Source organism: Bacillus rossius (genome assembly GCF_032445375.1).
Source record: "Bacillus rossius redtenbacheri isolate Brsri chromosome 4 unlocalized genomic scaffold, Brsri_v3 Brsri_v3_scf4_2, whole genome shotgun sequence".
Taxonomy (NCBI): domain Eukaryota; kingdom Metazoa; phylum Arthropoda; class Insecta; order Phasmatodea; family Bacillidae; genus Bacillus; species Bacillus rossius.
This window is the reverse complement of record NW_026962011.1, coordinates 8,684,760-8,701,836: the sequence shown is the minus strand read 5'-3', so window position 1 is coordinate 8,701,836 and position 17,077 is coordinate 8,684,760. Positions and strand designations below refer to the sequence as shown.

The 17,077-nt window shown below is 35.7% G+C and overlaps 1 protein-coding gene across 1 annotated transcript in view; it reads right to left on the bottom strand.

The window, feature by feature from the left end:
* Positions 1-529: 529 nt before the first annotated feature.
* The window catches only part of LOC134542260 (leukocyte elastase inhibitor-like), a 56,593-nt gene continuing 40,045 nt past the window's right edge, over positions 530-17,077 (bottom strand). Inside the window, exons 5-8 of the mRNA XM_063386375.1 lie at positions 12,439-12,650; positions 10,398-10,583; positions 7,684-7,822; positions 530-891 (exon numbers count right to left, since the gene is read on the bottom strand). Coding sequence (XP_063242445.1) covers positions 749-891; positions 7,684-7,822; positions 10,398-10,583; positions 12,439-12,650 — 680 coding nt within the window. The 3' untranslated portion in view covers positions 530-748. The remainder of the gene's footprint in view (positions 892-7,683; positions 7,823-10,397; positions 10,584-12,438; positions 12,651-17,077) is intronic.

The window sequence follows — 17,077 nt, the reverse complement described above, 5'->3', positions numbered from 1 at the left end:
GCAATGACAGAATCTAATGAAGCGAGAAGCCGAGAAAGCAGTCCAGAATTTTCGTTGCCGTGCCTTTCATATTCTAATTTTTTCGAAGTTCGGTCGAGTGATAAAAAAAACCTTAATGTGAAGTGCTTGTTGTGTGGTGCTGCAAACAATTTTGTAGTGTGAACTAATTACTCAGTGTAATTTAAGACCTATTAAAAATTTTCAGTTTAAATAAACATATATATTTACTAAACACAATATGTTTTATTAGCTTTTAATTATAACAATATTACGTATCAAATTTTTAGTTTTTCACAAAGTAACTGTTAAAGTAACTTACAGTTACTTTTCTCAGAACTGTAACTGTAACTGGTTTATTTTCAGTAGTGTAACATGTAGTTGTAACAGGGTTACATTTCCAATGGAATATTTGTAACTGTAACTGAGTTACGTTTTAAAAGTAACTTTCCGGTCCCTGTGTTACGGTTCATAGCAACCTACGGTTGGTTCAGTTTTAATCAATGATGAAGTGGTGCATAAACTTTCATAATTTTATGTATAATAAACTTGCTTGGTTTATTACAACTCAAATGAATTGTGCCACACAATAAAAAATACAAACATAAAATTCTCCAGAAAAAAATGAAAAACATAATATGTAAACGAACAATTAAAATTTATAACTGTTCATGTAAGTTCTCTGCTTCTGGTTGACAATGAGTGTATTATGCTGCTGGAGCTTTCCATTCTTTCGTAAATGTCTTCTAATTTATGTCGATGGATCGACGATTGTGCTTATGAAGAGCGGCACCTCTCTGATCCTGTCGACAATTATCGCGATGAATGGGTGATCCACGCGGATTTCCTGTAGATCCAAAAATACTGGCGCAGACAGAGCCACAATCTGCCCAACTGCAAAAGAAAACACACGCAATATTGTATTTCCACATAAAGGATCGCACTGTGCACAGAAACATTTTGAATCTGCAATCCGCATGGGCATTTATTTGATGGACAAACAAGAAGCACACAAATGACTATGTAAAATATATGTGTGATCACTGAAATGTTCAGAGTAGGTTAAAGGCCAAGCAAGACAAGTAATCTGCATCCAGAATAAAAGAATATTTGAGTTGACAAGCTTTAAATATATTGCACTAGTTGCTTGTACATTTATGAAATATTAATTGAGGAGCATTTTCACAAAACTGGTTAACTACAAATTTAACGATGTAATCATATATTTTTCGGGACAAGGAACCTATTTCCGAAAAAAAGTTATCACTTTTTTTGTCACCTATCTACCATAGCGAATCGTGGAATTATTTTTTAAAACATTACATGTACATGAGCTTTTACAAAACATTTTTTTCTAAACAAGATATAATGGCAGTGGCGTGTATTCAATAGACGCTAGGTAAGCAGTGTTTACCCTGTTGTTTTGTTATGTTGCTTGGCGTAATGTAATAATTTTTCTATCTGGTAATTTCATCTCGTGTGCCAATGCGATGCGATCACCGTAGCGGGTGCGTCGGTTAGCGTGTCACCCGGTTGTTATGGTAACGTGAAAGCCGGGCGGGTGAGGTGGCCGGGTGGAGGGGGGGGGGGGGAAAGGGTTCCTTTGGTAATGTTCGCTCAAGACCCGCTAGAGCAGCAGGCAGAAGTTGCGTTGTGTCGTGCAACAAACAAATACCGGTACAAATTTTATTTTTACAACTTATAAGGCAAGTTTTCATTGCGCAACAGTGCCCGTTTAAAGAACATTTTATTCTGTTTGGTGTTTACTGTTTTCGTTTTAAGTGCTAGCCAGTGAGAATGTAAACTTCATCTGCGACTGCCGTCCATGTGCCAACAAGGTAAGCTGTGAGTTCCGCAGCGTATGCTGTCCGGGATGAAGCAGGACTCTCAACCCGGCCCCAGCCGAGAACACAGCCACTGCGTCGTTTGCAATTTTTTGAGTTCTGATTTTATTTCTTTTTCTTTTGAAGATAAAAAAAGTGTTTGGCAGTGGAGAGACCGACTCCTGATTTAGACAAAAAAACAACAGGAAAATCTTTTGTTAGATATTTTAATTGTAATTTATATTCGAAAAATGAGTAGTTAACAGGCTCCCCAATACTTGGAAAACTGTTTTATTGGCTTTGTATGCTTTTTGCCACTGTGTTTCCGTACCATGTGCGTCTCTGCCTGAGGACGGGAGCAGATAGCAGTTTCCGAAACGTCGCTTGTTTCTGTTTTAGAAAACTGTTGTGTTTGTTTCGTCTTTTCGTTTGGTCGTGTTTTTGTCTCGTTTTGACTGTTGTGCTGAATTTTTTGGGTTCAATATTTTTTGTGCTGTTATCATTTGTGGGGGTTTTTTCGTTTATCTATTTGTTTTTTGTTTTTTTGGAAAACTATTGTGTTTGTTTCGTCTTTTCGTTTTGCTGTGTTTTTTGTCTCGTTTCAACTGTTGTGTTGAATTTTTTTTGGGTTCGGAATTTTTGTGCTGTCATCATTTGTGTTTTTTTTTTTTCGTTCTGTTAGTCCATTTTTCTTTGTTTTTTCCTTGTTTGTTGAAAATATTCCTGTTGTGGAATATTGTGTGGCGTTAAATCCTGACAACTGCAATTTTTGCTTAATTTGTGTTTTTTGTCATTTGTGTTTTTTTTGTAGTTTTCTTCTGCAGACATACATGTGCTAAGAAATAGCGTATGTCCAAAAGCCTACATCAAGTCATGCACTCCCATTGCACAAATCTTTCAAAGATAATAAGAGAGGTTTATGTTTTTTTTTGATGTGTCTGAAAATCGCTCTGCTGAGGCCATTTACAACATTGTTGACCAATTAGTGGCTGGTTATAGCTGCGAGAAAAGACTGGTAGCTCAAAGCTATGATGGGGCTGCTGTTATGGCTGGTAATTTGAATGGCCTGCAATCGAAAGTAAAACAAAAATATCCTCAGGCTACATTTGTTCACTGCATGGCGCACAGGCTAAATTTGGTGTTATCACAATCTGCATGTTCAATAAAAGACTGCAGAATATTTTTGAGTACATTAAGTGGATTGGCTGCATTTTTTACGAAGTCTACAAAACGTACAACGACCTTGATGATGTTGTAGGAAATAAGAGATTGCCTCGAGTTTTAGCCACACGGAATTTCAATTCGCGCTTAGTTGGCTCAGTACATGAATACCGAGACGAACTTATTTGCCTGTTAGACAAAATATGTGACCCTGAAGAAAACTGGGATCAAGATTCTGCCATAAGTGCTAAAGGCTTTCTTGCTTCATTGAACGACTTCAACTTCAATTTTCTGTTAAATGTTTTTGCTGACATTTTCCCTCACACAGATGTTTTGTTCAGTATTCTGCAGACTAAGCTGCATGACATTGGGTACTGCACTTCAAAAGTAAAGGAGATAGCACAACTTCTTCAAATAAAACGAAACAATTTTGAAACAATTTAGGAGAAAACAAAAGTTGAAGTAAATTCCGAAGCACAAGAACTCAAAAGAAAACGTTTTGAACACAGTGATAGTAGTGATCTAAAAAAATTTTACAGGCGTTTGTACTATGAAATTATTGACACATTTATTCAGCAAATGAGCGACAGATTTTCCAGTTTAGAATCTCTGCAGTTCCTAGAATTTCTAGAACCAAACAACTTTACAAAACATCGAGAATGTTTTCCCAAAACTAGTTTGCAGTCTGTATTAAATCTGTATGGTAATTTCTTTGATGTTGTTTCACTGCGAGCACAACTTGTTGCAGTTTATATGGCCCAGGAATTTTCAGGTAAAAATTTATGCGAAGTTTTATTATTCATTTTTTTCTAAAAACTTAGAGGTAGCATATTCAGAAGTGGTTAAGTTGTGTAAACTGACATTAACTATTCCTGCTACTAGTGCCTCCACAGAACAAAGTTTTTCAGCACTGAAGCGAATAAAGACATACAGCCGTAGCACACAACAACGACAGACTTTCAAAACTGGCATTATTGTACATTGAAAAATATTTGCTGTGTGAAATGCAGAATGAGCAAAATTTTCATGACTGTGTAATAAATGAGTTTTCAAAAAAAGAGAGAAGAATCGAGCTTACATATAAATAACATTTTATTTGGTGTCTTGTATTATATTTTAATTCGTTTTGCACAAATTTCAAATTTCAATATTTTTTTATAAATATTATGTACCAATTAATGTATTATTGCATATTGCTTATTTTAGTCTATAATAGATATTGTGTTTCTAGGCCATTATGGTCGTTCGTGCCTTGTAATACATTTTTTTAACTGCACTTAAAGTGTTTCTATAGATAAAAATAAAACTATTGTATGTATTTATAGTCTGCCCGCCTTATCCGCGGACTTCGCATCCGCGGTTGAAAAGTAAATAAATAAAAAACGTAAAAGCCAAATATGAAATGTTTGAGAAAAATATCGCGCTTAGTTAGTTCTAATGTAATCAGTAGCTAAATTGTAAAAACAAAACTGTTTTACTTTTATCTTTATTATCCAAGTTTAAAATGGTGTAAAATTGTTCTCGACTTGTGTGAAAAATCTCGTCAAGTTAATTTTTGTGTACTCAGTAGTGCACTTTTAAAATAGAAAATGTTTCCCTAACGTTGCCTTTATTTTCTAATTTTAAATTCGTGTAAAGTTTTTCCTTGACATGTGGGGAAAAAAAACTCTAGTTAGGTTTACCCCGCAAATACATTCCAGCGTTTCTCAGTTTCCACCTCATTCCCCTGATCGCCGGAGCTCTGCCTAAGGATAAGGCGGGTCTACTGCGTATTATATTTTTGTGAGCGTATTTGTATGTTATGTAATAACCCTCTCTTCATATTGCAGTTTAACTTTAATAGTTTTCTGTCTCCGAAAAGATAATAATTTTGCTCCTGGTTGTAGCAGCTGGAGTAATTTGACGGGTACAAGAATGTATAGGCCTACTTAGAATAAAGTACATTTTATACTTCTACCCGGAACACTGCAAAAATAGCCCCATTTTGCACCTAGAAATACAAATTTTTCCGGGGAAGGGCTCCCGGGTGAGGCAGCTTACCCACACAATAACTCCACCACACGCCACTGTATAATGGAAATTACCCTCTGTCTGAATATTCCATTTGCGAGGTATTCTTGCAGTTAGTCATAAAAAATGTTTTACAGTTCAATATTATATGCTTTACTCCGTAGCGTAGTCGGATACACACCGGCTGACGGTGCGATGGGTTCTGCGTTCGAGCCCTGGGTAAGGCATGGTTGTTAATCTACGTACGGATATTTGATTGACGATATGATAATAAAAAGGCCTCGACTAAGAAAAGGCATCTAGTGATGGTTGTAGGCGAAAGGTAATAACCAATTTAAAAATAATCCTATCCTTTGTTTAATTGAACGATTACATTTGTTTTCACCAGTGCAACTAGTTGAAAGAGGAAGAAAACGTCGAAGGTTCGCTCCAGAGAAAACAGTAACGAAGAATGTGAGTGTGATAGGACCAGACAACCTATACACATGGGTTAGGAGATGAATTTGATAGTAAACATAAGCGATCCAAATATATGCATCAGCACTAACACATAGATTTAATACATTTTAAACAAGGTTTTTGCAGCTACAACAATAAAATTTAGCAATATGTATTTTTATTACCTAAATTGTATGGCTGCAACCGAACCTGCTAGATGGACAACTGAAGTTACGGAGAAAAAAAAAGACATGTTTGTATTTGCTAAAATGTTAAAAATGAAAATAGAACTGACATAATTGATTGTGCAGCCACTTTTAAAAGTAGTTTAGGTGTTTCACGTGACAAACTTCAAAGATTATCAAGAAACTTTCAAATAAATGGGAAACTTCCAGTGGGGAAAAGGGGTGGTGCAATCTGAACATGTAAGGAGGAATATACTGAAATATAATACTCCAGAAAATACCTGCCATTCATATTTACCTCCACAATTAAATACAAAGAAAATGTGGGAAAGGTTTTGTAGAGAACGTGAACAAAATTAATAATCAAACTGCCATTGTCAAAATATGTATGTATTTTATGAAACATTTTAATTTAGGTTTTGGTAACCCTCGCCAGATTCCTGTTTTAACATGTGGTAACCTCTTATTAAAACTTAAAGACATACCTAACCTAGAAGGAAAAAAAAACAATTCGTACTGAATATAGAATTCATAAACTTAAAGCAAAAAGGTTTTTTGAAATCCTCAAACAGCAGAAAGAGGGACAAAGAACATTGTGCTTTGACTGCCAACAGAACCAACCACTCCCTAAACTTCCGATTGGTGAAATATTTTATAACCATCAAGTTTGGTTTTATAACTGCACATTCTTGCAGGTTACAGAAAACAATACAAATATATACTTGGCTTGAGACCCAACGTGCAAGAGGGGCAAATGAATTAGCATCTGCACTGAAAGATTACATCACAAAACTGGAACAAAGGCTTCTTCAAGAAGGAAAACATGACAATGTTTGGCATCTGTTTTCAGACTCTTGTGGTTTGCAAAATAAAAAAATGATGGCTATGTTAATGCGTATCGTAGAGTACTCTAAAGTGTTATGGAAAACTGTGCATCACTTTCCTGGAAGGTGGAACAGTTATATGCCTCCCGATAAGATATTCGGAAATATCGAGAAAGTCTACAGGCGTGTGGACACTATTACTGTTCCGTCACAATATCATGAAGTATTAAATAAATTTGGCACATGTCTAAGTTAAGAAAATAATTGGGTGATTTATGATATGAAAAGTGCAGCTAGATCGATTCTCAAGAAAAAAATTACCATTAAAAATGACAGATTTTCTGATACATAAAAAAAATGTTAGTGTGAAAACTAGTAATGCTGGTCCTGTCATCGATGTTGAACCATTGAAATGTGATGTTAGGAATCTCAAAACTAGGGACAAAGTAGTATGTACAAGTAAAATATTGAAACCACGATAGTGAGAAAAAAGATGCAAATTTTAAGAAGCTTATAACATTCTTTGACACAACTTCCGTAGAAGTCACAGTTTTTTACAAACAGGTTTTCTAAGACTGCATAAAAATATGACAATACCAAATCTGTTACCTATGATTAACAAAGATTTATAATGTTGAAATGTTGAACACTGTAGGCATGTGTGCGTCTTTCACCTGTTTCACCTTATAATATAGTCCATTAGAAATATATTTTGAAGTGAAACTTCTTTGCTGAGGGGGTAAAAATTTTCGAGTGTTACGGAAATTACGATCGGATGAGACAAAATATGTGGTGGGGAACTGGGAGAGGAGGTGAATAGTTATGTAGGTGGTGGGGGAACCGATAGATTAGACGGCTCCCTCCAAGGCAGTGAAGTGAAGAGGGCGAGCCATAACCGAACAAGCGACGGGCTTCGTGTGCATCGGGACTGTGTCGTGTGAGACAGATGGGTGAGTAGAGCGAAGGAGTGTGTTGAGACAGAGGTGCAAGGTTAGAGACGAGCAAAAAGGAGAGCCACTGTCGAGCCGAGCTTATATGGGGAGGGTGAACTGTGGACCAATAATGAAAGAGTGTTTAGTTTGTGGGCAGACATGTTAAGTGATGTAATTAAATTAATAATATAAATAAAAGTTAATAAAAAATTTTGATTAATTGGTATATCCTTTTCGAGCCTGTTTTCCCACTCGTAACACTACCAATGTGACTGGACAGATAACACATGATTCATAGGAGCAACAGAGGTACCTGCTGCCGCTGATGCAACACCTCCTTCTTCGTCTATCTCCATGGTCGCCTTCTGAAGGACATCGGACACGGACAAGGGCTCGCTGGAGATGCCACTAAGGTCAGAGCGTCCCGCCTCGAACACTTCCGTGATCCCCAGCTGCAAAACAGGTATGCCTTGTCTCAGACACGCCAATGGAAACTATGAGCCTGGGGGCAAAATGTATAGTTTTTCCAAACCCACAATTAAAAAAAAAAACACATGTGAGCGAGTGTTTCAGAACTCGCCAGTGATGTGTAAACATCTAACCTCGGTAGCGAGAGAAAACACTTATAATACCAAACTCGGACACGAACCGAGCGTGATAAATATACTAAAATTGTGTTTTAAAATACATTTATGGACGCGAATCACACGTAGTTTCCAAAACCGCCCCTAGAATTCTTTACCGGAGCAGCTACGTCAACTACTGAATCATTTGATTAGTAATTCAAAATTTTAAACTATATAATGAGACAGCTCCTATAAAAGCGAAAAAGGCTAGAAAAAAATACTAAACCCCGGATTTGGATCTTGTTTTCGACAAGGAATTTCATTAAAATACTGCCCAACTTGTTTAAGTTAACAGTTAACACTTTGTGAACTTTAGTTCGTGCCATCCTGCACAGATAACAGCACAGTGGTTGTTACACAATTCTGTGTCCTCGACTTCCGTCACATTCACCAGATTACTCCCACCAAATGCCGTATACCGAGAGCTAATAATTATGTTAAACATAAAAATTTAAAGATGTTAACTTTGGTGTTACAATAACTGTAAAGGCCTTACCACATTCGCACAATCGTGTCTGTCTGATCTGTCTAACCGTGATGGATTTTCTATAGCAGCGTGCTACATTCACTTGTCTGATGCACCTGGTTCTGAAAATACGATATAGATTGCTATACACGTTTTTAATCTGGCTTCACTCGAGAGATTTATACAAACTATATGTATACACACATATATAAATTAATTTAAATACTTGAAAAAATTAACTAGGAGTTATTTTCATACCTACACATGTTGATTATTATTTTTTTTTTGGTATTTTATTTTCAGAAACGTAATAAAAAATGGTGCTGAAGACGTAATTATAAAATAAAAAAAAACACACAGTAAAAAAATTGTTTGGAAATAATTATTTTCGTGCAATTTTACAGTTATTTTATACTCATCATGCTTCTCACAGGCGAGTATTGTAAATGACGCCAGATGCTAATGATGCTGTATGCTCTTAGTTAGTCAGCTCCGGTCAGACATCCGCTCTATGCGACAGTACCATCAGCACCTCAGAACTCATTCGGGACCCGGGGATTGTGCTTGTCTAGTTATATTTGTGCCTGCCTTGAAGTACATTTCAAGATGTTCAAGTTTATGCACTTTATCATAAACTGCTTTGTAATATTTACAACAAGTTTGTAACTGTCGTGTCTAAAACAAATGGGCGCTTGGCCACCACGGGAGTTATAAGTGAAACTTCACTGATAGAGGTAGAATAATATGTGAAAATATGCAAGTGAGAAGTATGCGAGCGCATAGGTATACAAGTGCACTTGTATGAAGTATACAAGTGTGCAAGAATGCAAGTGCACTATAATGCAAACATGTAAATGCGTGCCCCACTCCTGATCGTTGAACTTCTCGTTGCCTCCTCAGCATTACCTTATCGTAATGCTCTAATGATGTCATGTACTCGACTTACTCTACCAACTGTTAAGTAGTTTCACTTCAAAGAGGAACGTTTTCTTAGGCCATAAAGAGCTTGTGCCATTTGTAAAAAAATACATTAACAAAAAACACTCATATAGCTGTATAATTTATTTACCCAGCATCACGGTCATAGCAACTAGAAACCTATGCCATTAGCAAAGATATTCATAATACCCCATGCAGGTTTTCAGTATAAATATTTTCAACCAAAATTTCTTCTTGCTTACATGTTTTATATTTGAAATAATCATAAATAGTAATGAAAAAACTAGCCATTCAACCCAAGTCAAAATTTCGGTTTTAACATTCAGTGAGTGAAACCGAAATGTACGCTAGATAAGGGCATGTGTTATGTTTGAGTTTATTATTTTCTATTTGTGAGCAGCTGAGCTATCACAAAATAAAAAAATAAAAAATAAGATTGCATACTTTTCGCATAATTTGCTGGCAAAGTTGCATTTTTATAGTTTTTGTACAGTATATATAAGAAGAATGAAATTGAATATAAGACTTTAACTTTTTAGGTTTAAAGTAAATTTTACTGGCCAGTATGTGATATAGCTTAATTTCTTTCAGAATAAAATTATTAAAATTTACCTTTTAAAATTTTTATGTTTCTAAAAGGCTAAATGAAATAAAATATATGTATTTTTTTATGAATTAAATTAAAACCAAATCACACAGTGACTACCAGCATTGCCTTTAAACCCAAAAATGTTCAGTTATTTATTCCATTTAGTTCTGCTTATCCATACGGCACAAAAATTTGGAAAAAAAAAAAAAAAAAAAAAAACATTGCCAGCTAATAATGCAAAACGTACGCACTATACAGACATTAAGATTTTTTTTTGAAGTTTGGTCAGTTAAAAAAGTCTTCAAGTTTGACCATGTAAAAAGTAAATATAAAATAATGACCTGAAAAGGAACGCACACCACACCTCGCGGAATCTTAAGGAAACACGTACCTTGCCGGTACCTCACCTGTTTCAGGGCAGGGACTAGCTTCGTCTTGGTGGCCAGACTGAAGCGTGGCAGGTACAGGCTCACGCCTTTCTTGGCTCCCTCATGCAGCATCTTTGTGACGTCAGACGGCGCCAGTCTGGCCAGCAAGTCGGCAAGGCCGAACTGCTCGTTGGGCAAGATCACCAGCAGCGAGTAGTTTTCGCCCTATACAACATTAAAAAAAATCAAATAAACCTGCTATGTAATTGGTCTCTCCCTAATAATATATTTTCTTCTGTATTACTCCTGACTGTGTTTCCACATAGTTTGCTCTTTTAAAAAAATTTATTCGTACGGCGTGTCTGTTATAAATTTGAAGTCACTCTGGCTAGCTGTTGGTTAGAAAAACAAATGTTAGCTGTAGAAAGGCAAATATACCACGGGTTTGTTTATTAGACTGAAAGGAACTCGATAGGAAGACTCGTTAATATGTCATTGTGAAGTGAGTTTTGTGAAAAAAATACTTTAGCAACACAGAAAGGTATTAGCGTTTAGATTCATTATAACAAAAATAATAATTCCACTAATACGGAGGGTACCTAGTTCTAATTTCGACTTCAAATATTAACATAGTGAGTACGGCACACATCCACTTCTTAACGTCTTACCTCGATGGTTTATACTGTGTTGCGTGCGATTATAGGCCCACGTACAGGGGCTGATCCAGGGCCCCTCCCGAGAAGAGTCAAATATGCACTGGATAGTACGACTTCTGAAGTATCAAACAGGTATTTTACTAGGTCCAGACATCCGCCCTCCCCCTTCCCAAGGAAATCAATTCCTGATCCGCCGCTGCCTACATACTACCCGTAAAGTATACTGGGAAAATTTAAACAAAAATATAATATTACGTTTTATTCTTTATTTTACTGATAGTCTAGATTTTTTTTTTACGTATTTTCGAAAAGTTAGCTTGCAGTTTTGTAACAAAGTGTTTTACTCGTAGCCAGTGGCGTAGCCAGGATTTGTGTATGGGGGGTGTTAAGAAGCATGCGGCCACCCCCCCCCCCCCCCCCGTAATAAAGCAGTTTGGATTATAAGGTGTAAAATAGTGCTATTTGAGCAGTTTTCGGTACTTAAATTTAAATATTGTAATGGTAAAATTTTTATTAATTTTAATATGAAATTTGTTTGAGTGATGAATAAGAAATTAATTAAAGATTTGGTGCTAAGGGGGGGCGGGTTGAACCCCTAACCCCCCCCCCCCTGGCTTCGCCCCTGCTCGTAGCACAATTGGCTATAAAATAAACCCTTTGATACCCTCCACATAAATCATGTAGGCCTACAGTAGCTCGACGCAATAGTTTGATGGATTCGCATTAAATGGCTGTAGTGCCAGCCACACTTAAATCTTTATAGTTTTAAAACATATTAGAAATAATTTTTATGCTAAAAAATACCTGACTCAGGCTTATCTTATCACATTACAACATTTTATAACTTTGGAATTCCACACAAATTTCTAAGGTTGAGATAGCTATAAATGGAAACAAATTGCAGCTTAACTATTCAATTATGTATTGATTTTAATGGATGTGGTAACATAGTATAATGTTACCCACAATTTTAACAAAAAAAAAATATGTATAAACGATTTTTTCCTACTTCTGTCATAGTTTCGTTTAAGTACTAAAAAATCCACAAAAATTATTGGTTCACTATTGTCCTTTATGATATTTAAATCTACTGTAGTGGTTAATTTTTTTTAGTAAAATATAAAATATAAAATTATACCTAATAGTTGTAGTGATATTTTAGTTGTCTTAAATAATATTATTAAATTACGTAATATAAAGGCTAAACTATTAATTGGAATTAACAGAACTCTATTTAATATTTTATTGATATTTGAAAACAACATGTTCAGTATCTTAAATATAATAGTACTTATGTTATCAAATATTATTAACTTCCTGTCAATTCAGACACCAGAGAGAAAATTGTGATTACTTTATTATATATTATTGTAAATATTAACTGTATATGTAAGGAAGATTTACTTAAAATAATAATTGCCAACCTTGAAGTAAAGTTCGACCCACTTGCAGTTCAGGTCTTCATTCGAACCAGTTTGAAAATAATCCTGTTGGAACATTAAAGGTACAGTCACATTCTTCGTAGGGTTCACTCTGAAGGTGTTGTCATGAGTATAAAACTTATTAAATGGATTCAGCCAGGGACTCTTGAAGTAGATGGCATTTGCCAACACCATCACTGTTCCCACTGGCAAAACTGAAAAAAAAAGTGAGCGTGTCGTTCAGTACTTGCCAGTCAGTGATGTATAAACATCTAACATCAGTAATGAGCAAATTCACGAGTTCTCACTTTAATGATGTTAACAAAAAAACTTTTCTACAATAAATTTTATTCGTCTTAATTCAATACTGTCCATCTTGTTAAAATACATTCATACTTTAAAACTTGCACACAGGTTAAAAGTTCAACGTCAATGCCATAACTAAAATATTAACAGGAAATATTTGAAAACAGATATAACAGCAAGTATATGTCTGTAAATTTGTTTTTGCTTGAATGACTGAAACCAGTCTGTAAATAATTATTTCAAGCAAACATTCATCTAATTGAAATGATATAACATTATTTTATTATAATTATAGTTTAAAAATTAAATAAACTCCTCAGTGATGATATTCGAACCAAGTCCCTTGAGAATAACAAGCGCGAGCTTTACCGCTGTGCTACCGAACTCTTTCACATGTAGCAAGGAGAATATATATATTATTATTAATATTATTATTATCATCATGACAGTATTTTTAGAAATTTTTTTACTAGCCTATGACTATATTAGTTTACCAAATATATTCCAGGGTAGTTTCACTATCACAAAGTTTCATTTGGCACACCAATACGGCTGGTATGTACCATAATGTTTACGAAAGTAACTATATACGAGTTTATGATGCTATGCGTGGGTCCACCATCTTTGTGTTGCATGTCTGTTAATCGACTTCCGATACATTTTCAAGAAATAACTCCTTCCAAATGCCATATACCGAGAGCTAAGATGTTTACACACTACAGAGAATATAATAAGAAAAAAAAATAAAATAAATATTAACATTAAAATTATTTTGTCAGTTTAGTATTAAATCTGTTTTGTAGTGCTAGCAAATGATTAATTGTATACTTTTTCTATAAAATACTAATTTGTGGACACAAAATATTTCATCACTAATAAATAATTTTCTAGAAACTCGAAATATTATTTTGCTATCACTACAAAATATTTGACAAAGGCAATGCCTAACTCCCTAAACTGTTTCTTTAAGGTAGCGTCGCTTGCTCACGTGACTTTACGCGGCAGCCCGCGGAATGCCCAAGGCCGCTCAGCGATAGATAACGGCGCCGAGGCGGGACGATGCGTTGGGAGTGGAAAATGAGGGGGGGGGGGGGGTGGCAGCGTCGTAGGAACCGGGGGGGGGGGGGGGGGTGACAGACAGGAAGGACGTATCCCCCTGAACTTTTTGGGTGGAGGGGACTGTCACCCCCAACTTTCTAGACCGTTATATTTTTATTTTATAACATTATTCCGCATTACTGCAATGCTATTTGAATAAATCAATACTTTAAGCAATTTTAAGCGAATCGGGTACCATGTATCAAAGGTTCATGTGCAAGAAATATGTCTAGCATCGAAATTATAACATTCAAAAGCAAATAGTAAAGTGACTTTACTTGAACTGTCAAAACGTACCGATGTTATTACGCCCCTTCCACTTTGCAACCAGACCTAATGTCTACTGTCATTAGGCAGCTTAGCTCCCTCCCTCCTCGTGTATCATACACCTATACATATCGTCTGTGAGTGTACTTGCACATTCCTTGAATAACCTTTAAGTATTTCCGTATTTTGTTGTCGTTTTGGGTGTTAGGAGTAGTGGTGTAGAAACATGTGTTGAGCAGTAGACCAGAGAGTTGTAGATGTAGATTCAAACTACTTACGTGTGCATTAGCATTTCATTTTATCGACAATGAAAAGACGAAAAACTGTTTAGCATATTTTTCAATAGCCAAAAGACAGTGTGAAGATGCTCATGCTGAAACTTCATTGAACGAAAGTGAACCAGTAATAAGTGAAACTGAGGTGAGTAACAATCTATCAGGAGAAAAATTCTGGTGGTACAACACATTATAAAATTGATTATTAATTATTCTCTTTGTAATAAAGTGGCAAGAACAAGTGTGTGTTTGGGGAAGGGGGGGGGTAGGAGGCGTTTTTGAATTACAATTAAACCATTACATTTAACACTTAACTCTTAACTGTAATTTTATAATTTGTAGTCTTAGGTTTCTGTCCCTTGCTGGTAGTAACTCATCTTTAAACATAAAAGAGATAACAAAGTTAAAATGTTAACTTAAGGATTTGTAAACATTGAAATAAAAATGTTTCTTTTTATAAAGTCCACACAAATTTAATAACCTATTTAACTGATATGCATACATAAAAAATTCTACTAAACATAGAACAAGTATTCATGTAAAAAAAAAGTTGTCCTTTTCTTAAAAATGCAGTTATTATAAGTAAGTTACCTGGTTCGTTTCTCAGTGGGGTCATCCGAATTTCGGATGTGGAAATTATGCAGACTGTTAGTGGAATGATGTAAGCAGTTACTCTGATAGAAGACTCAATCAGCAAAATGAGATCTGAAGTGGAATTTAAAAATATACTTACTGAGGTAAACAGTTTTACTACTGTGCACAACTTGTAAGAGTTACAGTTACCAAGACAAAGGAAGCCACCGAAACGTTTCACCTGGCCAGCAGATGCTTTTGAAGCAACAACCGTTGATCAATATTTCCGCAGAGAGTTCTTCATGATGGTCGATTCTGCTGTTAGTGGGCTGCATTTCAGATTCAACCAAGAAGGCATAAAGAAAATGCATAAGCTGGAAGGCCGTTTGCTCAAGGGAGAAATTTGTGACGAGCTAGCAAGTTATCCAGAAGTGAATTTAACTGAAGACTGAAGTTGAACTATTTTTAAAGAAGCATAAGCCAAAATATGTTAAGGATGTATCAAAAATACTATTGAACTCTGTGCTAGAAGTTAGGCAGCTGTTTTCAAATATAGAAGTGGTTTTGAGATTGCTGTTTGTTGTACCGAGCTCTTCTTGTTCAGCTGAAAGAAGTTTCAGCTCTCTACGAAGGCTTAAAACTTATCTCAGCTAGGTATGTTTGATTTTTTAGTGAAACCTTAAAAAAAATTATTTGGCTTTAATAAATATTGTTTTTGTACTTTCATGTGTCGGAAAGTAATTACCATTAAATTTAGTTTTTTCAGATCAACTATGACACAGGCAAGACTTAACCATGTAGCTGTACTACATGCTCATCAACATGAGCTGGACGTATTTGATTTAAACGTCATCGTGTCTCAATTTATAAGTAATAATGAGAGACGGGGACATGTGTTTGGTAAACGATAACGAGCTACAGGCAGTCGGGCACTAGTAAAGCAGAAAGACTTTAATACAAACAAATATATGCGGTGTTATTTAAGATATCGAATAGTGACGTGTGCTGGAGATTTTAAATGTGTAGGGCTAATCAGTCAAAGTAGTTGTGACATAAGATGTAGCCTATTAAGTGGACCAGAAGGCAAAGTTTATGAATTATAAGCAATTTGTTTTAATGTTTCCAAGTCTACATGTTATTTAATTTAGATTGAAAATATCGTTACCGTAATCAATTAGTTGTAGAAAAAAAAAATAATAATATCAATATGATTGTAAAATAATTCTATTTAATTCCACTCGAGTAAAAAAAAAAGAGCTTGTGCCCTCCCTGCCTTCTGCCCAACTTTATTTGTAAATTCTTCACTCATAAAATTTTATCTTAAGGAAACAATAATAATTTTAACATCCATGTGTACCCAATGGTTAGATACAAAAACTGCTTAAAAAGCGCTATTTCGCACTTTTAAAATCAATATTTTCCGGTGGAGGACCCCCGGACCCCCTGTCTTAGTAGGAGGGGAATGGGTTTACATGACATCAAAATCATTATTTGTTCCCCCCCCCCCTAACTTTATGAACACAGCTACGCCAATGGGTGGTGGAAGGATGGAGGTAGTGACGACCCTTGTAATCTGGCCAGGCACGCGTGGCATGCCTTACGTCAGTGGAGGCCACGTGATACGCCATGACGCCAGTGGCCGTGCAGGGCCGCCAGCCAGCTCCGAACCTGGCGCGTGTCGCGGTCCTGCTTGCATTCGTAACAATACGTTAAAAGAGGCGACACTTACTGCGTGATAAATATCTCAACATTTATTTAATTAATCTTAGTGAATATTTTAGCATAAGTAACTTTACAGTACCGTTAATTCGTGTGGTGGCAGGTTAAAATTCATAGCCTTATGTTTGTTCCACCGACTTTTAATTTTCCATTGGCTGATTTCTTAGTGAGAACCTATTTGTTCTTGTTAGTTGGCACTACCTGATTCGCATACTTCTCTCATAGATGGGCATTGTTAGCTCACGGTTGCATAGATTTCTTGACCATTTTAGTTTCAAACGGAGGTCAGATGTCGCTTATATAATATATAATATATAATCTTACAATCAGAACGTCTTGAAACTTCCACAGAATATATCAAGACGTTCTGATTGTAAGATTTCCTAATACGCTTCAATATAGAA